General features: G+C 40.7%; 1 protein-coding gene across 1 annotated transcript in view; it reads right to left on the bottom strand.

The window, feature by feature from the left end:
* Positions 1–25814, bottom strand: part of hgd (homogentisate 1,2-dioxygenase) — a 38441-nt gene that overhangs the window by 7618 nt on the left and 5009 nt on the right. The window contains exons 2-11 of the mRNA XM_043700982.2: positions 25137–25208; positions 20132–20220; positions 18052–18157; positions 17372–17431; positions 16674–16765; positions 16304–16338; positions 11226–11305; positions 9276–9375; positions 7352–7476; positions 2534–2638 (exon numbers count right to left, since the gene is read on the bottom strand). Of these exons, the coding sequence (XP_043556917.2) occupies positions 2534–2638; positions 7352–7476; positions 9276–9375; positions 11226–11305; positions 16304–16338; positions 16674–16765; positions 17372–17431; positions 18052–18157; positions 20132–20220; positions 25137–25208 (864 nt within the window). The remainder of the gene's footprint in view (positions 1–2533; positions 2639–7351; positions 7477–9275; positions 9376–11225; positions 11306–16303; positions 16339–16673; positions 16766–17371; positions 17432–18051; positions 18158–20131; positions 20221–25136; positions 25209–25814) is intronic.

Here is a 25814-nt window from a genome sequence, read left to right as displayed (position 1 = left end):
GGAACCTTGTCGAACGCCTTACTGAAGTCCATATAGATCACATCTACCCCTCTGCCCTCGTCAAACCTCTTTGTTACTTCTTCAAAAAACTCAATCAAGTTTGTGAGACATGATTTCAGTCCTTGCCTTTCCAAATACATGTACATCCTGTCCCTCAGAATTCCCTCCAACAACTTGCCCACCACTGACGTCAGGCTCACAGGTCTATAGTTCCCTGGCTTGTCCTTACCACCCTTCTTAAACAGTGGCACTATGTTAGCCAACGTCCAGTCTTCCAGCACCTCACCTATGAGTATCGATGATACAAATATCTCAGCAAGAGGCCAGCAATCACTTCCCTAGCTTCCCACAGAGTTCTCGGGTACATCTGATCAGGTCCTGGGGATTTATTCACCTTTATGCGTTTCAAGACATCCAGCACTTCCTCCTCTGTAATATGGAAATTTTGCAAGGTGTCACTATCTATTTCCCTTCTTTCTATACCTTTCATATCCTTTTCCACAGTAAATACTGATGCAAAATAGTCGTTTAGTATCTCTCCCATTTTCTGCATTTCCACACAAAGGCCACCTTGCTGAACTTTGAGGGACCCTATTCTCTCCCTAGTTATCCTTTTGTCCTTAATGTATTTGTAAAACCCTTTGGATTCTCCTTAACTCTATTTTCCAAAGCTATCTCATGGCCCCCTTTTGCCCTCCTGATTTCCCTCTTGAGTATACTCCTACTGCCTTTATACTCTTCTAAGGATTCACTCGATCTATCCTATCTACACCTTACATATGCTTCCTTCTTTTTCTTAACCAAACCCTCAATTTCTTTCGTCATCCAGCATTCCCTATACCTACCAGCCTTTCCTTTCATCCTAACAGGAATATACTTTCTCTGGACTCTCGTCTCATTTCTGAAGACTTCCCATTTTCCAGCCGTCCCTTTATCTGCGAACATCTGCCCTCAATCAGCTTTTGAACATTCTTGCCTAATACTGTAAAAATGTAGAACTTCATTTTAGATCTGGTGTATCCTTTTCCATCATTATTTTAAATCTAATAGAGTTATGGTCGCTGGCCCCAAAGTGCTCCCCCACTGACACCTCAGTCACCCGCCCTGCCTTATTTCCCAAGAGTAGGTCAAGCTTTGCACCTTCCCGAGTAGGTACATCCACATACTGAATCAGAAAATTGTCTTGTACACACTTAACAAATTCCTCTCCATCTAAACCTTTAACACTATGGCAGTCCCACTCTATGTTTGGAAAGTTAAAACCCCCTACCGTAACCACCCTATTATTCTTACAGATAGCTGAGATCTCCTTACAAGTTTGATTATCAATTTCCCTCTGACTATTAGGGGGTCTAGAATACAATCCCAATAAGGTGATCATCCCTTTCTTATTTCTCAGTTCCACCCAAATAACTTCACTGGATGCATTTCCAGGAATATCCTCCCTCAGCACAGCTGTAAATGCTATCCCTTATCAAAAATGCTACTCCCCCTCCTCACCTTGCCTCCCTTTCTATCCTTCCTGTAGTATTTGTATCCTGGAACATTAGGCTGCCATTCCAGCCCATCCTTGAGCCATGTTTCTGTAATTGCTATGATATCCCAGTCCCATGTTCCTAACCCCGATGCCGAGTTCATCTGCCTTCCCCATTAGGCCCCTTGCATTGAAATAAATGCATTGATTTTATTAGTCCTACCTTGTGGGGTCCTACAAGGGTTTGTGCTGAGGCCACAACTTTTCACAATTTATATCAATGTATTAGGTGAGGGGAATGAAGGCATATGATAGCTAAATTCGCTGATGACACCAAGATAGGTAGGAAAGTATGTTGTGAAGAAGACATAAGGAAGTTGCAGACAGATAGAGATAAATTGAGGGAGTGAGCAAAAATCTGGCAGATGGATTATAATATGGAATGATGTGTAATTGTTCAGTTTGGCAATAAGCATATGAAAGCAGAGTATTTATTAAATGGAGAACAACTGCAGAATTCCAAGGTGGAGAGGGATTTAGGTGTCCTGGAGTATGAGGCACAAAAGCTTAGTGTGCAGCTACAGTAATCAAGGAGGCTAATGGCATGCTATCCTTTATTATGAGAGGAATTGGACATAAATTGAGATGTTATGTTTCAGTTATACTGGGCATTGGTAAGAAGACAGAACCGTGGGCGGCACGGTGGCACAGTGGTTAGCACTACTGCCTCACAGCGTCAGAGACCCGGGTTCAATTCCCGCCTCAGGCGACTGACTGTGTGGAGTTTGCACGTTCTCCCCGTGTCTGCGTGGGTTTCCTCCGGGTGCTCCGGTTTCCTCCCACAGTCACAAAGATGTGCAGGGTCAGGTGAATTGGCCATGCTAAATTGCCCGTAGTGTTAGGTAAGGGGTAAATGTAGGGGTATGGGTGGGTTTCGCTTCGGCGGGTCGGGGTGGACTTGTTGGGCCGAAGGCCCACTGTAATCTAATCTAATCTAATCTAATCTAATCGATATATTACTTGTATTTTATGTACCAAAAAAAGAAGAAAAATACTCACTGCGTGATCAAATGAAACAGAATTAATGACCATGAAGTCTTGCAGATTGTATTTGTAAGGTGTATAGTTTCCATGCCAGGCCACAACATTAAATGGCGAGAAGGCCTGAAAATAATAGATTGAATTTCTTAATCTGCTACAAAATTAGAAATTGCTGAATTAAATTTGAGATTCTGAGTAATTTGATTCGAGAATCTATTGCCCTATTCTTATATAATAATTCAGAATTATTAAAGTACATTTGCCTTCATTTCAAGTGATTTAGAAAGTAAAAATGAGAAAGTGATGCTTGAGTTGGTCAGATCCCAGCTGGATGACTGCTGAGATAACTGCACAGAGGCCAGTATCCCATCACCAAGTCACCCTTTATTTACATGTGCACAGCACACCAACTGTGACCAGCCAGCTCGGAATCAGCCCCCTGAACTGAGGGGATTCTAAATCCCTTGTTAATTTTCTTCTCACAGTCTGATAATGTTTAATACTTTTGTGAAAATGGGTTTACACAGCTTACAATTCATTCTAGAATCCTGTAAACAAACACACATCTTGGCTTCACTTGCTAACTTTGTCATATCCCCATATCCCTTGTTAATTTATTTTTTGGCTTGGATCCAGCTGCCTCAGAGCCAGCTTACAGAGTGAACATCTCTGACACTCCTGTTTATTTATTTATTTTTTATTTTTTCTTTGATTTTTACCCCCACACTACCGCCTAACTGCGGTAGTGCTGATTAGTCAGCCAGTGTCTTTTGATTGGCCCCAGTTGACAACCCCAATCAAGGATCTCGTAGTCAACTAGATCTACCTGGCTCCAATTATTTGTTATTGACCAGGCCAGACCCCCTCAAAACATTTCAAGAAAGTAACCCAGACCCTAACTTTGCTAGTTGTTTTAAGCAGGTGTAACACGGATATTTCTGGAGGGATGTAATTGGTCAAACCACAGTTTCAAACAAAACAGAATTTGTTTACAAGATGACGGAATGAAATACAAACAAAAGAGGACAGAGTACCAAATAACTTAATCTTCCAAAAACCCAACAGATTATATTAATTTGATGATGGTGTTCCAAATACCTGCAACAATCCCCATAAACACCCATTGGCATAAAAGGTAAAATCAAACACAGGGGCTTACAGGAGAGATGCCAGAGAGAGTGTACCAGCATGGACCTGCTTCTTTGGATCCAACAGCTTCAAAACTGCCTGACTGCCTTCAATGAACAGTCAGACTGCCAAAAACCCAAATCAAACCAGAGAAAAGCTGAGCTGAGAGAACTGGCCATTCCCCTTTCATTGTACAAGATTTTTTTTTAAACTTAAAAGCCTTCTCCCTGGGCCAGTATCAGTTAGCTATAATCAAATTGGCTCTAAAACCCTTCAACTAGTCACATGCTCAATTTTACATGCTCCCCCATCATAAATGCACCCAGTGGGCACATTTAAATCTAGTCCAATGGTCGATCTTCTACTTCAGGGCCTTTTAACCACATTATCCCTATATCCTTTGATGTCTTTAACATCTGGATATTTATCAGTCTCTGTAAAATCATAGAAAATCATAGAAAAATCATAGAACAATACAGCACAGAACAGGCCCTTCGGCCCACGATGTTGTGCCGAACATTTGTCCTAGCTTAAGCACCCATCCATGTACCTATCCAATTGCTGCTTAAAGGTCACCAAAGATTCTGACTCTACCACTCATACAGGCAGCGCATTCCATGCCCCCACCACTCTCTGGGTAAAGAGCCCACCCCTGACATCTCCCCTATACCTTCCACCCTTCACCTTAAATTTATGTCCCCTTGTAACACTCTGTTGTACCCGGGGAAAATGTTTCTGACTGTCTACTCTATCTATTCCTCTGATCATCTTATAAACCTCTATCAAGTCACCCCTCATCCTTCGCCGTTCCAATGAGAAAAGGCCTAGCACTCTCAACCTATCCTCGTACGACCTATTCTCCATTCCAGGCAACATCCTGGTAAATCTTCTCTGCACCCTCTCCAAAGCTTCCACATCTTTCCTAAAGTGAGGCGACCAGAACTGCACACAGTACTCCAAATGTGGCCGAACCAAAGTCCTGTACAGTTGCAACATCACTTCACGACTCTTGAATTCAATCCCTCTGCTAATGAACGCTAATACACCATAGGCCTTCTTACAAGCTCTATCCACCTGAGTGGCAACTTTCAAAGACCTATGAACATAGACCCCAAGATCCCTCTGTTCCTCCATCTCACTAAGAACCCTACCGTTAACCCTGTATTCCGCATTCTTATTTGTCTTTCCAAAATGGACAACCTCACACTTGGCAGGGTTGAACTCCATCTGCCACTCCTCAGCCCAGCTCTGCATCATATCCAAGTCCCTTTGCAGCCGACAAGAACCCTCCTCACTATCCACAACTCCACCAATCTTCGTATCATCTGCAAATTTACTGACCCACCCTTCGACTCCCTCATCCAAGTCATCAATAAAAATTACAAACAGCAGAGGACCCAGAACTGATCCCTGCGGAACTCCACTTGTAACTGGGCTCCAGGCTGAATATTTACCATCTACCACCACTCTCTGACTTCGACCGGTTAGCCAGTTTTCTATCCAATTGGCCAAATTTTCCTCTATCCCATGCCTCCTGACTTTCCGCATAAGCCTACCATGGGGAACCTTATCAAATGCCTTACTAAAATCCATGTATACTACATCCACTGCTCTACCCTCATCCACATGCTTGGTCACCTCCTCAAAGAATTCAATCAGACTTATAAGGCAAGACCTACCCTTCACAAATCCGTGCTGGCTGTCCCTAATCAAGCAGTGCCTTTCCAGATACTCATAAATCCTATCCCTCAGTACCCTTTCCATTACTTTACCTACCACCGAAGTAAGACTAACTGGCCTGTAATTCCCGGGGTTATCCCTATTCCCTTTTTTGAACAGGGGCACAACATTCGCCACTCTCCAGTCCCCTGGTACCACCCCCGTTGACAGTGAAGATGAAAAGATCATTGCCAACGGTACTGCAATTTCCTCTCTTGCTTCCCACATAATCCTAGGATATATCCCATCAGGCCCGGGAGACTTGTCTATCCTCAAGTTGTTCAAAATGTCCAACACATCTTCCTTCCTAACATGTATCTCCTCTAGCTTACCAGTCCATTTCACACTCTCCTCTTCAACAATACGGTTCCTCTCATTCGTAAATACTGAAGAAAAGTACTCATTCAAGACCGCTCCTATCTCTTCTGACTCAATACACAGTCTCCCACTACTGTCCTTGATTGGACCTACCCTCGTTCTCGTCATTCTCATGTTTCTCACATACGCATAAAATGCCTTTGGGTTATCCTTGATCCTATCCGCCAGAGATTTTTCATGCCCTCTCTTGGCTCTCCTAATCCCTTTCTTCAGGTCCCTTCTGGCTATCCTGTATCCCTCCACTGCTCTGTCTGAACCTTGTTTCCTCAACCTTATGTAAGCCTCCTTCCTCTTTACAAGACATTCAACCTCCCTCGTCAACCAAGGTTCCCTTGGTCTTGAGTATATATAGTGACTGAGCAACCACAGACCTCTGGGGTACTGAATCCCAGAGATTCACCATCGTCTGAATGAAGAGATTTCTTCCCATCTCAGTCCAAAATGGCATGCCCCTTATCCTAAGACAGTGTGCCCTTGTTATAAATCCCCCAGCTTTTAGGGAAAATATCATTTTTTTGCATTTACCCTGCCGAGTCCTTTAAGAATTTTGAATGTTTCATAATATCATCTCTCTTTTTTCTTACCTTTAGAGAATACTTTGACCATAAGATACAGGAGCAGAATTAGGCCTTTTGGCCCATTAAGTCTGCTCCACATTTGATCATGGCTGATAGGTTTCAGAACCTTTCTCCCTGTAACCTTTGATACCCTTACGAATCAAGAATTAGGCTCAATTTCTCCTCTTAACAATCCCACCATCTCCGGGATCAGTCTGGTGAAATTTTGTTGTTCTACAGGGTATGTAGGAAATCAAAAACGTACACAACACCCCAAATGCTGTCTCACCTACTTGTGATACAATTGCAACAAGGCAGTTTTACTCCTTTACTCAAATCCTCTTGGAATAAAGGCTAAACTACTATTTGCCTTCCTAATTACTCAATATACCAACACATTATCTTTCAGTTCATTGTGAACAAGGATACTCAGGTCCCTTTGAACATGAACATTTCCTAATCTCTCCCTATTTAAAGAATGTACTGCATTTATGTTTTCCATCTGCCACATGCTTGACCATTCTATTAGTCTGTTCAAATCCCCCTGAAGCCACTTTTCATCATCCTAATAACTCACTTTTACCACTCAGTTTGCATCATGAGCAAAACTGAAAATATTACATTTGCTCCCCAATCCAAATCAATCCTATAAATTGTGAATAGCTCCGGCCCAAGCACTAAACATTGTGATACCCCATAGGTCACAGTTTGGCAACTTCAGAGTGAACCTATTTCTACTCTGCTTCTGTCCTTGAATCAATCGTCAATCCATGCCAATATAATAACCAATATCCTATGTGCTTGAGTTTCATTTATTTACCTCTTGTGTGCACCACCTTATCAAAACGTCAAATTAACCACATCCACTAGGTACACCACAGAGAAGTTAGTGAACATTGACTTTTCCTGCTCCAAACAGTTCAACTTAACAATGGGAAGACAAATTTCCACTATTTCACTAACCTAGTTTGTGCTTCACGTTTAATTTGTTCTGTTTCTGTGTATCCTTATTACGCATTCAGTATTTATCACCAATAATAAGACACCCATTTACCTGCTGGGCAGCAAATAACTTGCCCTGGAACTTGCTGATGACAGTGAATCCAGTCGGAACCTTTCGGTTCTCATACCATGCAACAGGAACCTTAAAATCCCTGGGATTGGCAAGACCATTGGCTCCTAATAAAGCAAATTAAATGAGTTTATAGGATTAATGTCATGGATCTTTGAGAATGTAGAAGAAAGTTATCTGACATGATGTAAGTATTTTCTTCTATTTTAAAGACAAATTCTATTTCCTCAACTCATCAGAAAGAAGACATGTGATACCCCACTATAATTGGTGGAGGATGTACTTCAGGCAGATTAAATTCAAACTTTTTTTGTAATGTTGATGATATTATTAGCACAGGATTTGTTTGTCTCAGGATTTGTTTGTCTCAAGATTCACTAAGGATAGAGAAAATAGAAATTGCTGGAAAAGCTGAGCAGGTCTGGAAGCATCTGTGGAGAGAAATCAGAGTTAACGTTTCGGGTCCAGTGACATTTCCTCAAAACCATTCTGAAGAAAGGTCATTGTACCTGAAACACTAACTCTGATTTCATTCCACAGATACTGCCAGACTTGCTGAGCTTTGCCAGCAATTCTGTTTTTGTATTTGATTTCCAGCATCCACAGTACCTTCAATTTTTACTAAGGACAGGGAAAAATCTGGCTCCTGGCAGATAAGGAACAGTTAGAAACATTTTAACTAACCCACCACCATTGAAAAGTCCAGGAATAAACGATTGGAAATCTGTAAAAATCACTTATAAAGATTTCTAAAATCAGTCAATGAAACCAATGAAATCTATCTAAACAAAAGTGTAATACTGTGGATGCTGGCATTTGAAATAGAAACAGAAATGCTGGAAATACTCGGCAGCATCTGTGGAGAGAAGTAAAGAACAAAGAAAATTTACAGCCTAGGAACAGGCCTTCAGCCCTCCAAGCCTGAGCTGATGCAAATCCACTGTCTAAACCTGTCGGCCAATTCCTAAGCATCTGTGTCCCTCTGCTCCCTGCCTACTCATGTATATGTCCAGACGTACCTTAAATGAATCTACCATGTCTGCCTCTACTACGTCTGCTGGCAACGCGTTCCAGACACCTACCATCCTCTGTGTAAAGTACTTGCCACATGTATCCTCCTTAAACATTTCACCTTACACCTTGAAAGTGTGACCTCTCGTCATTGAATCCTTCGCCCTGGGAAAAACCTTATCTCTATCCACCATGTCTATACCCTTAATGATTTTGTAGACCTCAATCAGGTCCCCCCTCAATCTCCTTTTTTCCAATGAAAACAATTATAACCTACTCAACCTCTCTTCATAGCTAGCACCTTCCATACCAGGCAACATCCTCGCAAACTTTCTCTGCACCCTCTCTAAAGCATCCACATCCTTTTGGTAATGTGGCGACCAGAAATACACAATATTCTAAATGCGGCCAAACCAATGTCTTGTACAATTTTAACATGACCTGCCAGCTCTTATACTCAATATCCTGTCCAATTAAGGTAAGCATACCATATGCCTTCTTGACCACTCTATTCACCTGTGCACCAACCTTCAGGGTACAATGGACCTGAACTCCCAGATCTCTCTGCTCATTAACTTTTCCCCAGGCTCTTCCATTTACTGTAGACTGTATAAAATTTATAGCAGAGTTAACATTTCAGACCTGTTCTGAAGAAGGGTTTCAAACTCAAAATGTTAACTCTGTTTTCTCTACACAAATGCTGAGTTTCTCCAGTATTTCCAGTTTTTGATTAATATTTTAAGTCAATGGACTACCAGGTGATGCCTAATTTGCTGAGTATTTCCAATTCTTCTACCTACAACCCTGATATGTTTGCCCCACATACGTGTGCCACAATGTCACTGAGAATGGGTCTTGTTAAAGGCTAGGATATATTGCCATGTAAAATCTTCACCGATTGGTCCAAGATCAGGCAACTCAAAATGGCTTGCAAATATCTCCAAGATGTAACCTCGTGTCTCTTCAAAAACCTGCACACTGAAATGCATCCCTTGCTGAAAGAAAAAAAATCAGAAATGTGTCACTATATTTTCTAGATGTTAGTGACTATTTTTCATACAAGCTATTATAATGTATGTCATGCAGATAAACTTCTCTAATTAAAAAAACAATAATCTTTCTGAAAACAGAAAAGGTTACAAAAGGAGATTGTCATTGTGTGCAACTGAACTAATTGTATTAAAATTAGAATAGTGTGTGAAATGTGACCTTTTTAACCTTTATGTTACTAACTAGTTTCTATATATAGGGTGAACAGCACCTGAAGCTAGCTCCATAATTTTAGAGATAAAAGCACCACATTCTTGAAGGATGCTACTTCTCCTATTAGGTCTTTTAAATTATATTGGATTTAAATGCAACCATTTGTTGTCAATTCATATCTTTTAAAAATTAAATGTTCTTTCTCAGACTGGAGGATCATGGACAATGTTATTCCTGAAGATTCAATGGTACATCTGCTGTTTTTTTTATATATATAAAAATGACATGGACTTGAACATTTAAAAATTTGCCAATGATACCAAACATGGAGGTGTGGCAATCAGTGAAGGTGATGTCAGTCAAGTGCAATAGGGTATTGATAGGCTAGAAAAATGGGCAATGTGGAATTTAATGGGAAGAAGTCGGAGGTGATGCATTTTGGCAAAAAGGTGGAGAAGTACACTACAAGCTAAATGACAAAGAGACAGAGGGAGTGGGGATTCATGTACCTAGACCTATGGGGTGACAGGACATGCTGAGAGAGCAGTTAGCAAGATAGGTGGAATCTTGGTATTCACAAGTAAAAGTACAGAATACAAAAGTACGCACGCTATTCTGAGCCTTGAAAATATATGATTTGGCTACAACTGTACTTTTGGATTTAGTTAGTATCAACATATTTTAGGAAGCATATACAAGTTTTTGAGAAGATGCACAGAATGGTTCCAGTGATGAGATGTTTAACTATGAGGTAGGTTGGTGAAGGTATAGTTATTCCCCTTGGAACAAAGGGGAGCTCTGACAGAGATAAAAAAAGATTTTGACAGGATAAAGATCTAAGATTTTGGGTAAGAGGTGCAGGGACATGTGAGGAAGAATGTATTTTATGCAGAGATTGGTCACGACTTCAAAGTTGTGCTTGTAAGACTAGTGGAAGCAGGGATGATCAGTGATTTCAAATAGAGATTGAAACAATATTTGAGGGAAATAACCTGCAGGGCTTTGGGAATATCAGGGAGAGTAGAACTGATGATCTTGATGAGCTGAATGCTGTCCTGGTGTGGAGTACCAATATGGAGTGGATTTTCAAATCCCAACTAAGTTGGGAGTAAGGGCATCTCAGAATTCCACGAATTTTAGAATGCAGTCTGATTTACAAAGGGCAGGAGATAGGGAATGAGAAACACATTCACCTGTATTAAATGGCCCTTTTAGCTCCTGTTGTTAATAGGTCTGGGAGCATAAGAGTGCAACTTTTAAAAGTGAACTCATACAGTTTGTGCTTAGCTGTTGGGTTCCAAACAGGGAAAAATTGAAGTGTTTTCAATGCAACGATTGCATTGGGACCTGGTGAATCTTGTGCTAGATTGTTTGAAGCACCTCTCACTTTGCCCTGCTTATCCACTTTTATGAGCATTGATTCTGCTGGGACTCCAAGGCACCACCTACTCTCACCATCACGGCTGGCTTTGCCAGTTACGTTCTGCAGGCAGTTCCTATCTCCTGGAGATTCTCAGCATCATGAAATGAGCTCTAGCCATTAAGGCATTTACATTTTAAAATGGTGTTGTCAGAGTGATAACAGCAGTGGCATGGGGTTGGGCTGAGAATCATCCAGGTGTTAACTTCTGGTCTCTCTTACCTGAATCACACAAATCTCATTAGGTTCAACCAGCATCTTTCCAAACTCTGTTGTAATCAGCAGGTTCCCTTTCTGGGGCACTGCAATCAAACAGGTATCTAATTAAAATCAACAGGCTTTAAAGAAAAAGCCTATGCTATATTTCCTATTGTCAGTTTTGGAGAACTATGAACATATGAATTTAGGAGCAGACGTACATCAATCAGCGTTAAAAATCACACAACACCAGGTGACAGTCCAACAGGTTTATTTGGAAGCACTAGCTTTCGGAGCGCTGCTCCTTCATCAGGTGGTTGTCACATCAATCAGTACCTCAATAAGTTCGTAGCTGGTCTATTTGTGTTCCAAATTCTATATTCACATTTACCTTTGATAGCCCTCGAGTGCCCTGCTTGAACAGAATCTATCCACCTTTATCTTAAAAATATTTGATGACCCTGTCTCCACCATCCTCTGAAGGCACAGAGTTCTAAAGTTGTATAACCCTCAGGGTAAAGAATTCTCCTCATATCTGTCTTAAAGGGTGGTCCCTAATTTTAGAATCAGTATTATTTTACTCCTCAACTCTCCCATTTTTCTTTTCCTGTGTATCATTCAGCAATCATCAAAAAATGAAAAATTGTTAAAAAAAAATCTGAAATCAGCAAGGTGGAATGGTAAGGCTTTCATATTTTCTTGTAATTGTCATTCTCTGTTATGCCATTCTGTCCAGTAAACACATAGATGATTAATATTCTGTGCCAGGGCGAAATGTGGGATTACACCTGGAAAATGTTTACAAAAACTACTTTTGTTCTTTATTTTATTATGTAATGTAGGGAAAACTAGCAAGATCAGAATCTGCAGCCATCTTTATTTCCCCTTCAGTGGCTTATTCGACCATTTCTAGGAAGAGTCAACTACATTGCTGTGGAGGTAAAAACAATGACTGCAGATGCTGGAAACCAGATTCTGGATTAGTGGTGCTGGAAGAGCACAGCAATTCAGGCAGCATCCGAGGACAGGCAAAATCGACGTTTCGGGCAAAAGCCCTTCATCAGGAATAAAGGCAGAGAGCCTGAAGCATGGAGAGATAAGCTAGAGAAGGGTGGGGGTGGGGAGAGAGTAGCATAGAGTACAATAGGTCAGTGGGGAAGGAGATGAAGGTGATAGGTCAGGGAGGAGAGGGTGGAGTGGATAGGTGGAAAAGGAGCTGGGCAGGTCGGACAAGTCCGGACAAGTCGAGTTGCTGGAGGTTAGAAACTAGGATGAGGTGGGGGAAGGGGAAATGAGGAAACTGTTGAAATCCACATTGATGCCCTGGGGTTGAAGTGTTCCGAGGCGGAAGATGAGGCATTCTTCCTCCAGGCGTCTGGTGGTGAGGGAGCGGCGGTGGAGGAGGCCCAGCACCTCCATATCCTCGGCAGAGTGGGAGGGGGAGTTGAAATGTCATCTATTGTATCCGTTGCTCCCGATGCGGTCTCCTCTACATTGGGGAGACTGGGCGCCTCCTAGCAGAGCGCTTTAGAGAACATCTCAGAGACACCCGCATCAATCAACCAAATCGCCCAGTGGCTCAACATTTCAACTCCCCCTCCCACTCTGCCGAGGATATGGAGGTGCTGGGCCTCCTCCACCGCCGCTCCCTCACCACCAGACGCCTGGAGGAAGAACGCCTCATCTTCCGCCTCGGAACACTTCAACCCCAGGGCATCAATGTGGATTTCAACAGTTTCCTCATTTCCCCTTCCCCAACCTCATCCTAGTTTCTAACCTCCAGCAACTCGACTTGTCCGGATTTGTCCGACCTGCCCAGCTCCTTTTCCACCTATCCACTCCACCCTCTCTTCCCTGACCTATCACCTTCATCTCCTTCCCCACTGACCTATTGTACTCTATGCTACTCTCTCCCCACCCCCACCCTCCTCTAGCTTATCTCTCCATGCTTCAGGCTCTCTGCCTTTATTCCTGATGAAGGGCTTTTGCCCGAAACGTCGATTTTGCCTGTCCTCGGATGCTGCCTGAATTGCTGTGCTCTTCCAGCACCACTAATCCAGAAAATACATTGCTGTGGATCTGCAGTGACATGTAGCCCAGACCAGATAAAGAAAGCAGATTTCTTCTAAAGATACTTAGTGAACCATATGAGTTTTTACAGTGGTAGCTGTCATGCTCATGAACACTAACTTTATATTCCCCAGAGGATTAGATTAGGCCTCTGGCTTATTAGTCTAGTGACATTACAACTTTGCTATAATTTCTCCCTTTTATCATTGTGTAGAGTCATCACAGACAAAAATAGACTGAACATTAGCTACATTCTTTGGGATGAAAAGGGATAAAGCTCATTGGGCTAAGTTAAACTAGCACAAGATTAACATGAGGGAAAGATGGGAAGAAAACATTAGGCTAGATGTGAAAATTATTTACATGCTGGGTTGATAAATTAGCAATTAAATATAAACTGACTTGGAATAAAAGAAAGTGTGAACACTGAGGTTCCATGGAATAACAGTCATGAGCTCAAAAAGGCATTTAATAAAGATTGGAGATGACGAAATAAATTAATGAGAGGTGTAAAAGATATTGTTCTTTGGTAGAACTTGTCATATAGGCAGTGTAGCAGAAGTTCACCAGGCTGATACTGGTGGTAGCAGAACTGTCTTATGATGATAAGTTGGTTTGACTTGGATCCATTTTTACTTGAGTTTGGAATGATAATCCTAAGATCTTAGGATGCAGTCCATTAGGACCTGGGAAGCAGTTCAGAGAGTATTTACTGGTCTGAAACCTGGAATGGGCAAGTTGTCTTATGAGGAGAAGTTGGACAGGCTATAGGCCTATGTCCACTGGAGTTTAAAAGGGTAAGGGACAGCTTGACTAGAACATAGAAACTCCTGAGAGATTTTGACAGGGTCCATATGGAAAGAATGTTTCCTCTTGTAAGAGAATCTAGAACTGAGGACCACTACTTAAAAATAAGAGTGACAAGGAGAATTATTTTCTCAGAAAGATCATAGATGTTTGAAATTCACTTCCTCTAAAGCAGTAGAAACAGAGACTTTGAATGTTGTTGGACAGACATAAACTCTTGGTAAGCAAAGAGGTGAAAATTTATTGAGAGTAGGTAGGAATGTGGAGTAATTGGATCAACCATGATCTTAGTGAGTGGAGAAAAAGGCTCAAGGGGTCCACTGGCTTACTTTTCATTTTACCTAGTCATGCAATATTGGCAGTCCTGGCTGGCCAGCATTTATTGCCCATCCCTAGTTGCCTTTGAGAAGATGGTGGTGAGCTGCATTCTTGTACTGCTGCAGTCTATGCGCTGTAGGTAAATCCACAATATTGTTTGTGAGGCAGTTCCAGGATTTGATGCAGTGGCACTGAAAGAACATCAATATATTTCCAAGGCTGAATGGTGAGTGGCTTGGAGGGGAACTTGCAGGTCTCCTTTATTTTCTGCCCTTGACCTTCTGGATGGTAGTGTACACGGGTTTGAAAGGTGCTATCTGAGGAGCCATGGTAAATTTCTGCAGTGCATCTTATGGGTAGTACACACTGCCACTACTGAGTGTCGGCGGTTGATGGAGTAAATGTTTGTGAACGTGATGCCAGTCAAGAGGACTGCTTTGTCCTGGATGCTGTCAAGCTCATTGTTGTTGGAGCTGCCCATCCAGGCAACCTAGCAGTATTCCATCACACTCCTGACTTGTGTCTTGTAGATGGTGAACAGACTTTGAAGAGTCAGGAGGTGAGTTACTTGCCACGATATTCCTAACCTCTGACCTGCTCTTGTTGCCACTGAGTTTATATGGCCTTTATAATTAAGGCCAACATTCAATTTGTCCTCCCTACTATCTGCTGAACTTGGATGCTAACTATTTTGTGATGCCATGGATAAGGACTCCCAAATTTTTCTGTTCCTTAGCTTGCTGCAGTCTTTCTCCATTCAAGTAATAGTCAGCTCCATAAGTCTCTCTGCCAAAGTGCAAAGCCTCACATGCTGGCCCACGAGGTTGCAAATTGTGCTGGAGTATGATTCTGCTGCTGATGATGACCAGAGCACTTCAGACGCCTAGTCTTGACTTGCTAGATTTGTTCAAAATTTATCCCATTTAACATGGTGATTGCACCACAACACATTGGAGGGTTTTCTCAATGTGAAGACAGAACTTTGTCTCCACAAGGACTGTGCGATGATCACCCTTACTAACACTTTCATGGATGGAGGATGGATGCATCTATGGCAGACAGATTGGTGAGGTTGAGATCAAATATGTTTCTCCCCTCTCAGTTCTCTCACCACGAGCCACAGACCCAATTTAACAGCAATGTCCTTCACATCAGCTTGGCCAGCTTGATCTGTATTGGTGCTGCTGAGCCAGTCTTGGTGATGAACATTAAAGCTTTAATTTTATTGTATTGCGAATACAGGGATAGGATTTGGCTGTCTTTCGTTTTGTACCAATGGCCACTTTATTATCATCCTTTATACTTATTTGTTCAATTTTCCTTGATAAGAGTATTCTCACTCTCTTTATATGATTCTGCTGAGTTTTTAATCAATTCTTCAGATTGGGGGTGTTGGTTTGATTTCAAAATTGAAGGAACACTTCTCTGAAACATTGTACCAGCTTTGATCATTACTGAGAAATTTCCTTTCCCTTGTAGGCTAAATATGAATCCAAGTGTTAATGGTAAAGGGGGCAGAGCTAATTCTACAGTAATTTCTACAGTGAATCCAGGATAGATGTTGGAGTCTGAAATTAGTTACTTGGTCCTCAACAAAATGGTACATGCATGCCCTGTTTGATTTATTTCTTAGATTCATATTCCGCTACACATCAAAAGAAAAGCTGCCACTTAAATACATTCTGTGCACTCTCAAGCAACGCTGCTTTCTAACATTGATTTTGTTCTATGGTCCCACCAGTAGAAGGCGCAAATTCATGGAATGCGTACTGATCCTACCTTCTATGCGGATGCTTTAATATTAAGTTTCAGAGGCGGTGTCATTGGAATCCATGGCAAAATCATTTCTTTCAAGTTAAGATAATTTGCAAAGTGTATGAACTGACTTTTCAAAGGGTCTTACCTACCTAGAAGGAAATCTCCATCTGAATTATAAAAAGACCTGAAATACAAAATGTAAACATTAGAGGACTTCAGAATTTCATCAATTTAAGTAGGAAATTACATTGAAATTCAAGGCTTTAATAGCTTAAAATGAGATTGGGACAAAAAAATTATATTCACTGGCAGACCAATTTTTTAGTCTGGTATTTTGGTGAGAAACTCTTAGTCAAAACAGGACCTAGGCCTCAGATGAAATCCACAAAGGTGGCATGATAGCAAACAACAGTTAAACATGAGAAATAACAAAAACAAGGATTCATTTCCTTTAATATCACAGAAAAAGGTAGAAAACAAGGTATATGACAGAAAATGTTCTTAAAGGTAGTGACATACTTATTCTCCATTGATGTGTTGCAAGCATAGATGTGAATAGCTAACCCATTTCGGGATCTGACATCTCCAGCTCCACATAATGTATGTAATCCCTGGTGAAAAAGAATATCATTCAATAGCTGTGCTGCCAAAAGGAAATAGATGGTACACTGGAATGGACAGTTTATTCCTGGTCTAAGGACAAACTCATAACTGACTGAATGATAAAATCAATGTGGAGGATTTGTTTGTGCTGAAATAAAATTAACAACTAGTAGTTTCCCAAAACATATTCACTTTAATTTGCTCCAAAGAACATAAATAAGAACTGCCATCACATGTATTCTTTAATTAAAGTGCATTGTCCTTAATAAATTGAGAGACACGAGTGTGCAATAGTTAACAGGATTCTATTTACATACGATACTTATATTTGTCTGGTCTATACTCGAAGACCTATTTGACCACTGCTGTAGTAACCTTGCTGAAATCCGCCTGAAGTTACACAGCAGGCACCTGCAGCTCACGGTATGATTCAAATGAAGCTCAAGACCCAATTCTAACCAGAACTCAGCAACCTGAGTAGCATTTGCTCCATTCCCAGTCCATGTTGGCAGTCCAGCATGTTCCAGTTTCCAGTCTATTAATGATATTTCCCTCGACATTATGTAAATTTGCAGGTGGAGAGACAATCAAAAGCAAAATAAAAGCAGTCTTACTGTTACAAAGTCAACCATCTTCTCTGATGCTTTGTGAATTTTAAATGGAAGCCATCTAAGCTAGAAGCAAGATAAAAGAAATTGCATGAGACAGATTTTATTTCAAAGCTGAGGCTGTACACTACAGGTGACCTGCCACTTTTTCAGACATTTCTTAGAACACTTTGAAGTGCTGACAAGATCAAAAGAATCAAAAATGTGTTCTGCAAAATCAAATAAAATCTTCCAATTTATAGTTATTAAAAGCACGAGAAATTTCTGCGTTTAGTAAATACCAGGAGCTTCTATTTAACAAATCAGTTCCCCAATGTCGTATTAAACATATCAAGTGGAAAAATGAATTGGTTTTGGTGACATTAATCTAAATGGCATTGCAATTACCTGTTATTAACTGGTCTGTCCTCAGCAAATTTGTCTCCCTTCATTAAGATATTAGTAACATAAAATGTTCAGCTCATAGCTGAGTTATCAGTACAAACAAACATGGTTTTAGTCCAAAGTTATGTTGAAAAGATTGAACATACATCTTTGCCAATATTTAGCTACGATGTGCAACGCCTAAGACTGTTTGATTTATAAGATAAATTGTGCCTTTTATAGAAAGGCTGAAATCTTTTAAAAATGTGGCCCAAATATTCTTATGAGTGGATTATTGAAACTTGATGAAGAAATATTGTTACCTGGTTGGGATCAGGGTTGATTTCATCCCAATTGTAGGACAGATTTCCCTGGGGGATGGAAGTGAAGGGCTTGTGAAGAACTGAAGGTACAATGCGATAAAACCAACTACAATGAAAAGAACAGAAAGAAACTAATTAAAATTGAATCAATGCGCAGTTGATTAATACCCGTATTGCCAAATATGGTCAAAATAAAGTTAATGTGACCTATAGGTAGCTTCACCTAGATGGCAGGTAAGCCAAATTTGCAATGGGACTGTCTCTAGTTAATTTGAGTAAATGACTGGGACATGGAAGTACGTCAAGAAAATTTCATTTGTTCTGCACTATATGGAAGATTTTAAGCACCAGTGAAGAGCAGTGTTTAAAAGTCTCACATATTTCACTCTACAGCAACTTCTACAGGTGGAGGAAAGGTTATTTAACTGTGCATAAAATCTGAGCAATAATACTTCAGCTCAAGGTAAACATTGAAAATCTCCCAAAGTGGGTACCAAAGAAATGCAGCCATATCTGCAGTTGAGGTCCTGTCTGCACTTAAAGCATAATTGCAAGCTGGGCACAGGCTAGTGCAGTCATCATGGCTCCCTGTAACTGACTTCAAATGATCAAAAGGCTTACTGGTGAAGGGACAGGAGAACATAAATTCTCCCCCTAATATACACATTTTTCCAGTTAAACCCACCAGAACTGACACACATCCGGAATGAAAGCTCCCATGTGTTTTGTGAGTTATTGTTAAAGTATCAAGTATGGATTAACACAGATCTTGTATTGTTTAAACTGGATAGTATCCTTTTCAGCCATTGGGAGTGGTGGCCATGGAATAAGTTTGAATCTCTTCTCTGAGATTAACAGGTTTCTCAATAGAGTCATTAGCCATTAATGCAGAGAATAGTCAAAGATCTCCAAAGAGTCATCACCCTAAATTTTTTATTTTTAAAAATGCTGAAAAAGCTGTTAGATTAATTATAACATTACTTTATTGCAGCCATTAAGTATTTGCCAAAACTCTATTTTGTTCCTTTTCATACTTAATTTCCTTTTGATAAATTTCATCAACATGTTTCCTAAATTAAATATTAAATTAAATTAAAGTGATTAGGCATTAAGTTACCTTGCTGCCTTATTTTTGGCTCAGTTCCTGAACGTACTACCAAACTCCCACTCATTGGGAGTGAGGCAATATTCTTAACACAACAAAGCACAAATATAATTTTGTAATTACAACGGATCATAAATTCATAATAATTTCTTTTACATCTTTCAGATCTCTTGTGAGGATCTATTATTTGCTTTGGAAGCTTTACTAAATTGATGTGCTGAATTTGCATGATCAATGGAGTTTTTAACTATTTGAATAATTGGAATAGTAGAATCTGCTTATTAAAACATTTGTAAAATCATAATAGACTTTTTGAAAAAAAAACACATCTTGTTGATTTTTTTTGTCTAGCACTAATCAGGACAATTCACAAGAATGCCAACTTAAGGGAGAAAAACAACATTAATATGGTATGACAGGATAATGCTGATTGGTTGACTGGTGGACTCTGCTTAATAGAGGTATTAACCATGGAGAATGCACCAAATAATGACAATTGACAAAACAAAGAATTGAATGACATTCATCTAGTTTGTTGAGCTGAAACAGACACAAAACAGGTTTCAACTCAACAAAATAGATGTCAATCTTACTCTGTTTCATTAATCAGGAAAGGACATTGACCAATCAGAGTCAACCTGCCTCATTTAAAATTTAAACAAGCCTAGCAGTTAACTCTCAATCATCATTCACATTGTCAATACACTTATCAACCAGTGTCTACTGGCTGACTGATCAGCTGTCTTCACTCATATCTTATTAATGTTGTTTTTCCCTTAAATTGGCATTTCTTGTAAACTGACTTGATGGGTGCATGATGAAAAGTTTCTACAACGTGTGTCTTTTTTGGCAGTACTTAAGTTCTATACTACTAAACAACTATTTATAATAGTTTTATGAGATTACATAAGAAAATTCATGTCACCATATAACAAGTATGTAATATTCTTAACTATACCCTGAAATTAATGTTACCTCCTCTTATTGTTGTATCTTGGACAGGTGAAGGCTGAACCAGAGAGCTGTTCAGCATACAAACCATAAGGACAAACCTGTGGATTATTCTGAAACATTAAAAAAAAACTGAAATGTCATTATTTAATTATTTACTTGAAAGATTATTCTCTTTGTGGCTGTTATTAACAATTGAAAATCTGCATCATTTCGTATACAAACCCTCATTGTCAATAAATATAGAGAGCCTCCATCATTCACACCAGCACACTCCAGATTGTTCTGAATTTTAAAGGTACGTTTCATCAGTTTGGTTGGTTTCTGTTTGATCTCAAAAGATTCCATTGAGGAGTAAAGGTTTAATTGTGTTGTAGTAAATGCTAAACAAATGCAAATGGTGTTGGTATTTGGGCATCAAAAGCGGAATCTTATGGGATAGGGGCTATGGAAAAAGTTGTGGCAGAATTACAAGCGAGGTCCTGCAATACCTAGCTTGACAATGGGACCAACATGCTGCACTTTTTAACTAAATTCTGGGTGTTGAGATATGATTCTCACGAGGAAGTGGTGATTTGCCTACTATGAGGGATTATTATTGAGAATCATAAAGTCATACAGTACAGAAGAGGCCCTATGGCCCATAGCATCTATATTGCCAACTTAATCATCTTATTAACTGCAGATCTCACCTCATTAACATGTAGTTTCCAATTTTGCCACCCCACCGTGAACAATCTAGACATCAAGTATTCTCAACATGAAAGTCAGAACAGGTAACTGGCAACCTCAGCTGCCTGCTGCTGTGTAGAGCCTCCATATTGGTCACCAGACAACAGCATCTCAGGGCATGATCCATGGACACCAGTCACATGCACCCCTCATCTATGTGCACTGGCATCCAATTTTTGCCAATGTTTCAGGATCCTCATGGCACCTCTCTGACCAACTTGTAGGATAATTGGAAGTATCCTATTGCAAGGTACACCAATAACTAGTATTGAAAAGGTTGATGCAAGATAATTCTGTATGCAGGGACATGGATCCAATCCAGCTCATAGATTGGATCAGGCTGCATCTCAGGGCTGCTCACTTGCTGTCTTAGCAGTCGTTCAGTTAGAGCTTACTGCATGTTGATAGCATTGATGTCTTTGTTCTTTGTTATGTCTTGCCTTGCCGTGCTTATTAGTGCAGTCACATAACCGTGGTTCTCGCTTTGCAAGTCAACAATCCTCAGTCACGGGAGTACACATCTTTCTGTAAGGCACCATGTTATGTCAATCTCACACCTGTACCGCGTGCCAGCACCTATGGAGTAAACACGTTCAGAAGTCTAGTTGGGGTGTTCTTGGTCAGGTAGTCTGTGCCTCTGCTGCCTAGGGAGTGAGCTGCAGTCAGTCCTGTGGCTCCATAATGCCCAGGCTAGGCAGTAGGGCTGATGCACTCAGGGAAATATACAGCCATCTGGAGTCTGGACACTTTCTGTCTGCAGCCGTCCTACTAGATCAGGTAATCAGGTAGGCTAATGAAATGTTTGCCCATATTTTCAAGGGAGTTGGAGTATAAGAGTGAGGAGGTCTTACCGTAACTGTACAAGGTGCTGGTGAGACCATATCTGGAATACTGTAAATGGTTTTGGTCCCTTAAGGTAGAATATTATTTCATTGGAGTAAATTCAAAGAAGATTCACTAGGATAATCTGTTTGGAGGAAATGTATTAAGAGCAAAGACTAAAAAGGTTGGGACCCTACTCATCGGAGTTTAGAAGAATGAGAGGTGATCTCATTGAAACATGAAGAATTTTTAAGGGACTTGACAGTCTACATGTTAAGAAGACATCTCCCCTCATGGGAGAATCTAAGACCTGAGGGCAGAGTCTCAGTATAAAGGGACACCAGTGTAAGACTGAGATAAGGAGGAATTTCTTTTCTCACAGGATTCTAAGTCTTTAGAATCTCTTGCCACAGAGAGCTATGGTGGCAGAGTCCTTGTGAGATAGATATATAGAATCTTACTCAGTTGGGATCTGAAGGATTATGAGGAAAAAGCAGGAAAGTGGAGTTGAGGCTGAGATGAGATCAGCCATGATTCTATTGAATGGTGGCGCATGCTTGAGGGGCCAAATGGCTTAAACCTGTTTCTAATTCTTATGGTCTTACAAAACCAACCAATGATCAAATGCCTGGGATAGCTAGGTCCCCGCAACGTAGCTGCAGTTCCTGTAACCTCTGGCCTAAGATGGTAATTGTAACTCATGTACAATGCATCTAACATTCCTGTTCCTCCCTGTGCATGTGGGTAGAGTTCCTGATTGTCAACACCACAGTGCCGTCTCCTGTCTGAAGTGGAGCAGTCTAGTTTCCGACAGACCTCCAAGTGCCTGGGGGATTTTTTCCTTGTCTTATGCAGAGATGTCAGAGTGAGATGTTCAACAAATTGTGCTCCCAATTTTTCCAAGTCTGACATTTGCACCGAGGGGTCACTATCTCAGCTGGTGGGGGTGCAGGAAGCAGGCTTGCTGATGCTGCCATACACTCATTCTCTGAGGTTGTGGAGGTAGCCTCTGGTGGAGCAGCCTGTTTCACCCCGAGGACCATGGACATCCTGCTGGTCCCTGCATGATACAAAAAGAGAGAGAAGGCATGATGGTCATTGTTTAGAAGATAAGTGCACTGAATGACACTGACAACTGGGTTACTGTGAGAATTACAGTGGAATGAAGAATGGTACTTACTCGGTTGGCAGAGCATGGATCACTCGGCAACCTCACAAGAGATTCTGGTGTCTCTTGTGGGTGAGAAGCATAATGTTGGCACCTGTCCATCTGATATTGTGAGATATCTTGGCTACTAATGATAGTGCTGGTGCTCAGAAGGTAGTGAAGTGTTCTGTAGCAGTGAGTCAGCAGTACTGAGGTTATGTGGAGGTTATTGGTATGGGAGGTGCATGACAATGAGTGAGAGCTGCTGATGCAGGCAATAGTGACATTGCCAGAGCATGGGCCTTAGTGGAAGATGGGTACAGTAACTGTGGTAGAGTGAGTATAAGGTAGCAGAGAAAGAAGAGTGTGGCACTTACCCTGACAGAGTGGAATGCTCATTGACTTGTTTGTGGCATTGCTTGCCATTCCTCCAGATTGAGGCAGCCACATAGACCTAGGTGGCATCCTTGAACCTGGATGCCAGCTTGTAGTGGTGTGGCCTCCTCTGCCATTCCTTCTGGAAAAGAATGTTCCTCATTCACAACATTCTGTCCACCAGGACCTCTAGGTCACTGTTGAAGTACTGTATCTCCTTTTCCCTCTTCTCTGATATCTTCTGAATGATTGTTCATCACTAAGCAGGGCAGCTTTGGAATGCCACTGCTAATTCTGGTGTGTAGCAGCCTTTTAAAGATGGTGCAATGGTCTTTCAGTCGATACCTGGTGAGCGGCAAGTCCTTCCAGGAATGGCACATGGGAAGATAGGGATAGAGTCAGATGAGAGAGACATTGTGGGTTGGGGATAGGCTGGATTGGGTGCAAAGACTCAAGTCTCCTTGAAGTAGTAGCCAGGGTGGCTCTGGGAATCAATCTCCTTTTGTGAATTAATGCCAGAAAATAAATTTAAACCCTAAAAACACTCTTGAAATTGGTTCCGGTCCATTTTCGGATCTTGACACAGCTCATGTGCTGTCAGGAAAATCTCTTGCTGCCTGGCGAAGTGAAGATAAGCTTGAAGATAACATCCTTGATTGGCTTCCTGCTGCTTCCAAGCTGTTGGACCTGCTGGTGTACCACTGGGAAAAATACTTAGAGACATGGAAGTATTGGGCAGCTGATCTAGTGCTCATTTTTCCAAATGACCTTGCACCCCACCTCCAAATCCACCTGTACAGCCCTGGGAATACCCAGACCCTTAACTCCACTGCTTTCTCAATAAACACTGCATATTTAGGCCTGCTGAATATTTCAAGCATTTTTTTTTTGTGTTTCCTTTCATTTCAGATATCCACCCTTTTTTACTTTGACATTACCTGATTTCTGAAGACTATCACGTATTTAAAAAGGCTATGTTAATCAGTGATGGTAGGCGTAAAATATGTTTGACATTAGCCATTTGGTTTGCAGCTTTTCTCACTTTCCTGAGGAATAGAGATAATGATGACAGCATTTTCCCTGGCCCAGCAGGTCAGTTATTGCAAAGGGGATCTTAGGTTTGATGGAACATCTGTTGAAACACTTCTTCAATATCTCGAAGCTAGTATTAACTTGCCTTTATCATCCAATGTGCACAATAATTTTTTTCAAATTGATTGCTGATTATTTTCTGAGTTTGATTTTATTGGAAAAACATGAGAAGCATCTACTCAGTTTACAAAATGAAGTTCCCTATTGGAGATTCAAGTGTACAAAATATTGTGTATTGCCTGAATTGTTCCTAGTTCTTATTATTTGCAGATCTAGTGAATGGGAAGGAATCTTGGAAAAAAAACATTCTGAAGTTAAAGAAAGCATTTATGGTCATCATTTATAGAATTCTATGATTAATATGGACCAGTGATACACCATAATAAGGAGACAAAAGAGAACAACGACATAGCATTCTTACAAGGTAACAACATTAATCATCATCACTGCAGCAACAGCATTATCACTTTCATTCCGAAGAGTATGGCAGTGAAAATAAAAATAAAAAACATTCAAATGTTAAAAATCTGAAATAAAAACAGAAAATGATACATGTTGTGGGTCATTCTGTGGACAGCTCAAATAAAAAGTCATGTTTCAAACATGTATACTTGTAGCACTATGAGATCATTTCGACCACTGAAAGATGGGTTGGTGCCTCAGCAGGGTCTTGCAAAATGCACTGAAGTGTTATTTTTAATAAGATTAAGCCTGCAGGTAGGGCTTGAATCATTGGACTGGCTGTGCAGATAACTGTCAGAACTGAGTGAAAAATGCCAGTGAATCAGCAGGCCTGTGAGCTACACCTGCTCCCATTAAACTTACCACACGCACAAAACAAATGGGAGAGTTGTACACTACCTGACCCTTTGGTAAGGACCCTGGGCAGCTTGGATCCTCTGAAGAAAATTCATTGCCAAATCCTGCCATATACTGGAAAAGAATAGACAGTGAGTAATTAATGTGTTATTTCAGTACTTTTGTACACAACTGATGAAAATAGTTAACTTGCACCAAGTTGTATTTCTGATTAGAAAATATATTTATTTGTTGTTGGATATTTTTTGTGCAAACACCTGACTTAACAGTTACATTACTTAAAGTACATTTTAATATTTCATAATGTGCTTAATATTTATTTTTGGAAGGTGTGTATATTTATCTGGAAATACAGGCTTATGTCAATGGCAATTCAAAAGTATTTTTCCACAGATTCTGATTATTATCCTGCCTGAGTCAGAAGTCACACGTTACCAGGTTATAGTCCAACAGGTTTATTTGAAATCACAAGCTTTCAAAGCGCTGCTCCTTGTCATTCCTGAGTAAGGATAAGCTCAAAGTATGGACCTCCTCTCCTTTTCTACCAAATAAAAGATGTACAATAATGATATCAGAAGTGAAAGGGGTAGGCCATTTAGGACAGAGATGAGGAGAAACTTCTTCACCCAGAGAGTGGTGGGTGTGTGGAATACTCTGCCCCAGAAGGCAGTGGAGGCCCAGTCTCTGGATTCATTTAAGAAAGAGTTGGATAGAGCTCTC

This window comes from Chiloscyllium plagiosum, unplaced genomic scaffold (genome assembly GCF_037043375.1).
Source record: "Chiloscyllium plagiosum isolate Xiang-an unplaced genomic scaffold, Cpla_swu_hap1 HiC_scaffold_12, whole genome shotgun sequence".
In the NCBI taxonomy this organism is placed as follows: domain Eukaryota; kingdom Metazoa; phylum Chordata; class Chondrichthyes; order Orectolobiformes; family Hemiscylliidae; genus Chiloscyllium; species Chiloscyllium plagiosum.
Note: the sequence above shows the minus strand (reverse complement) of the source record. Positions and strands in the feature narration are given on the sequence as shown.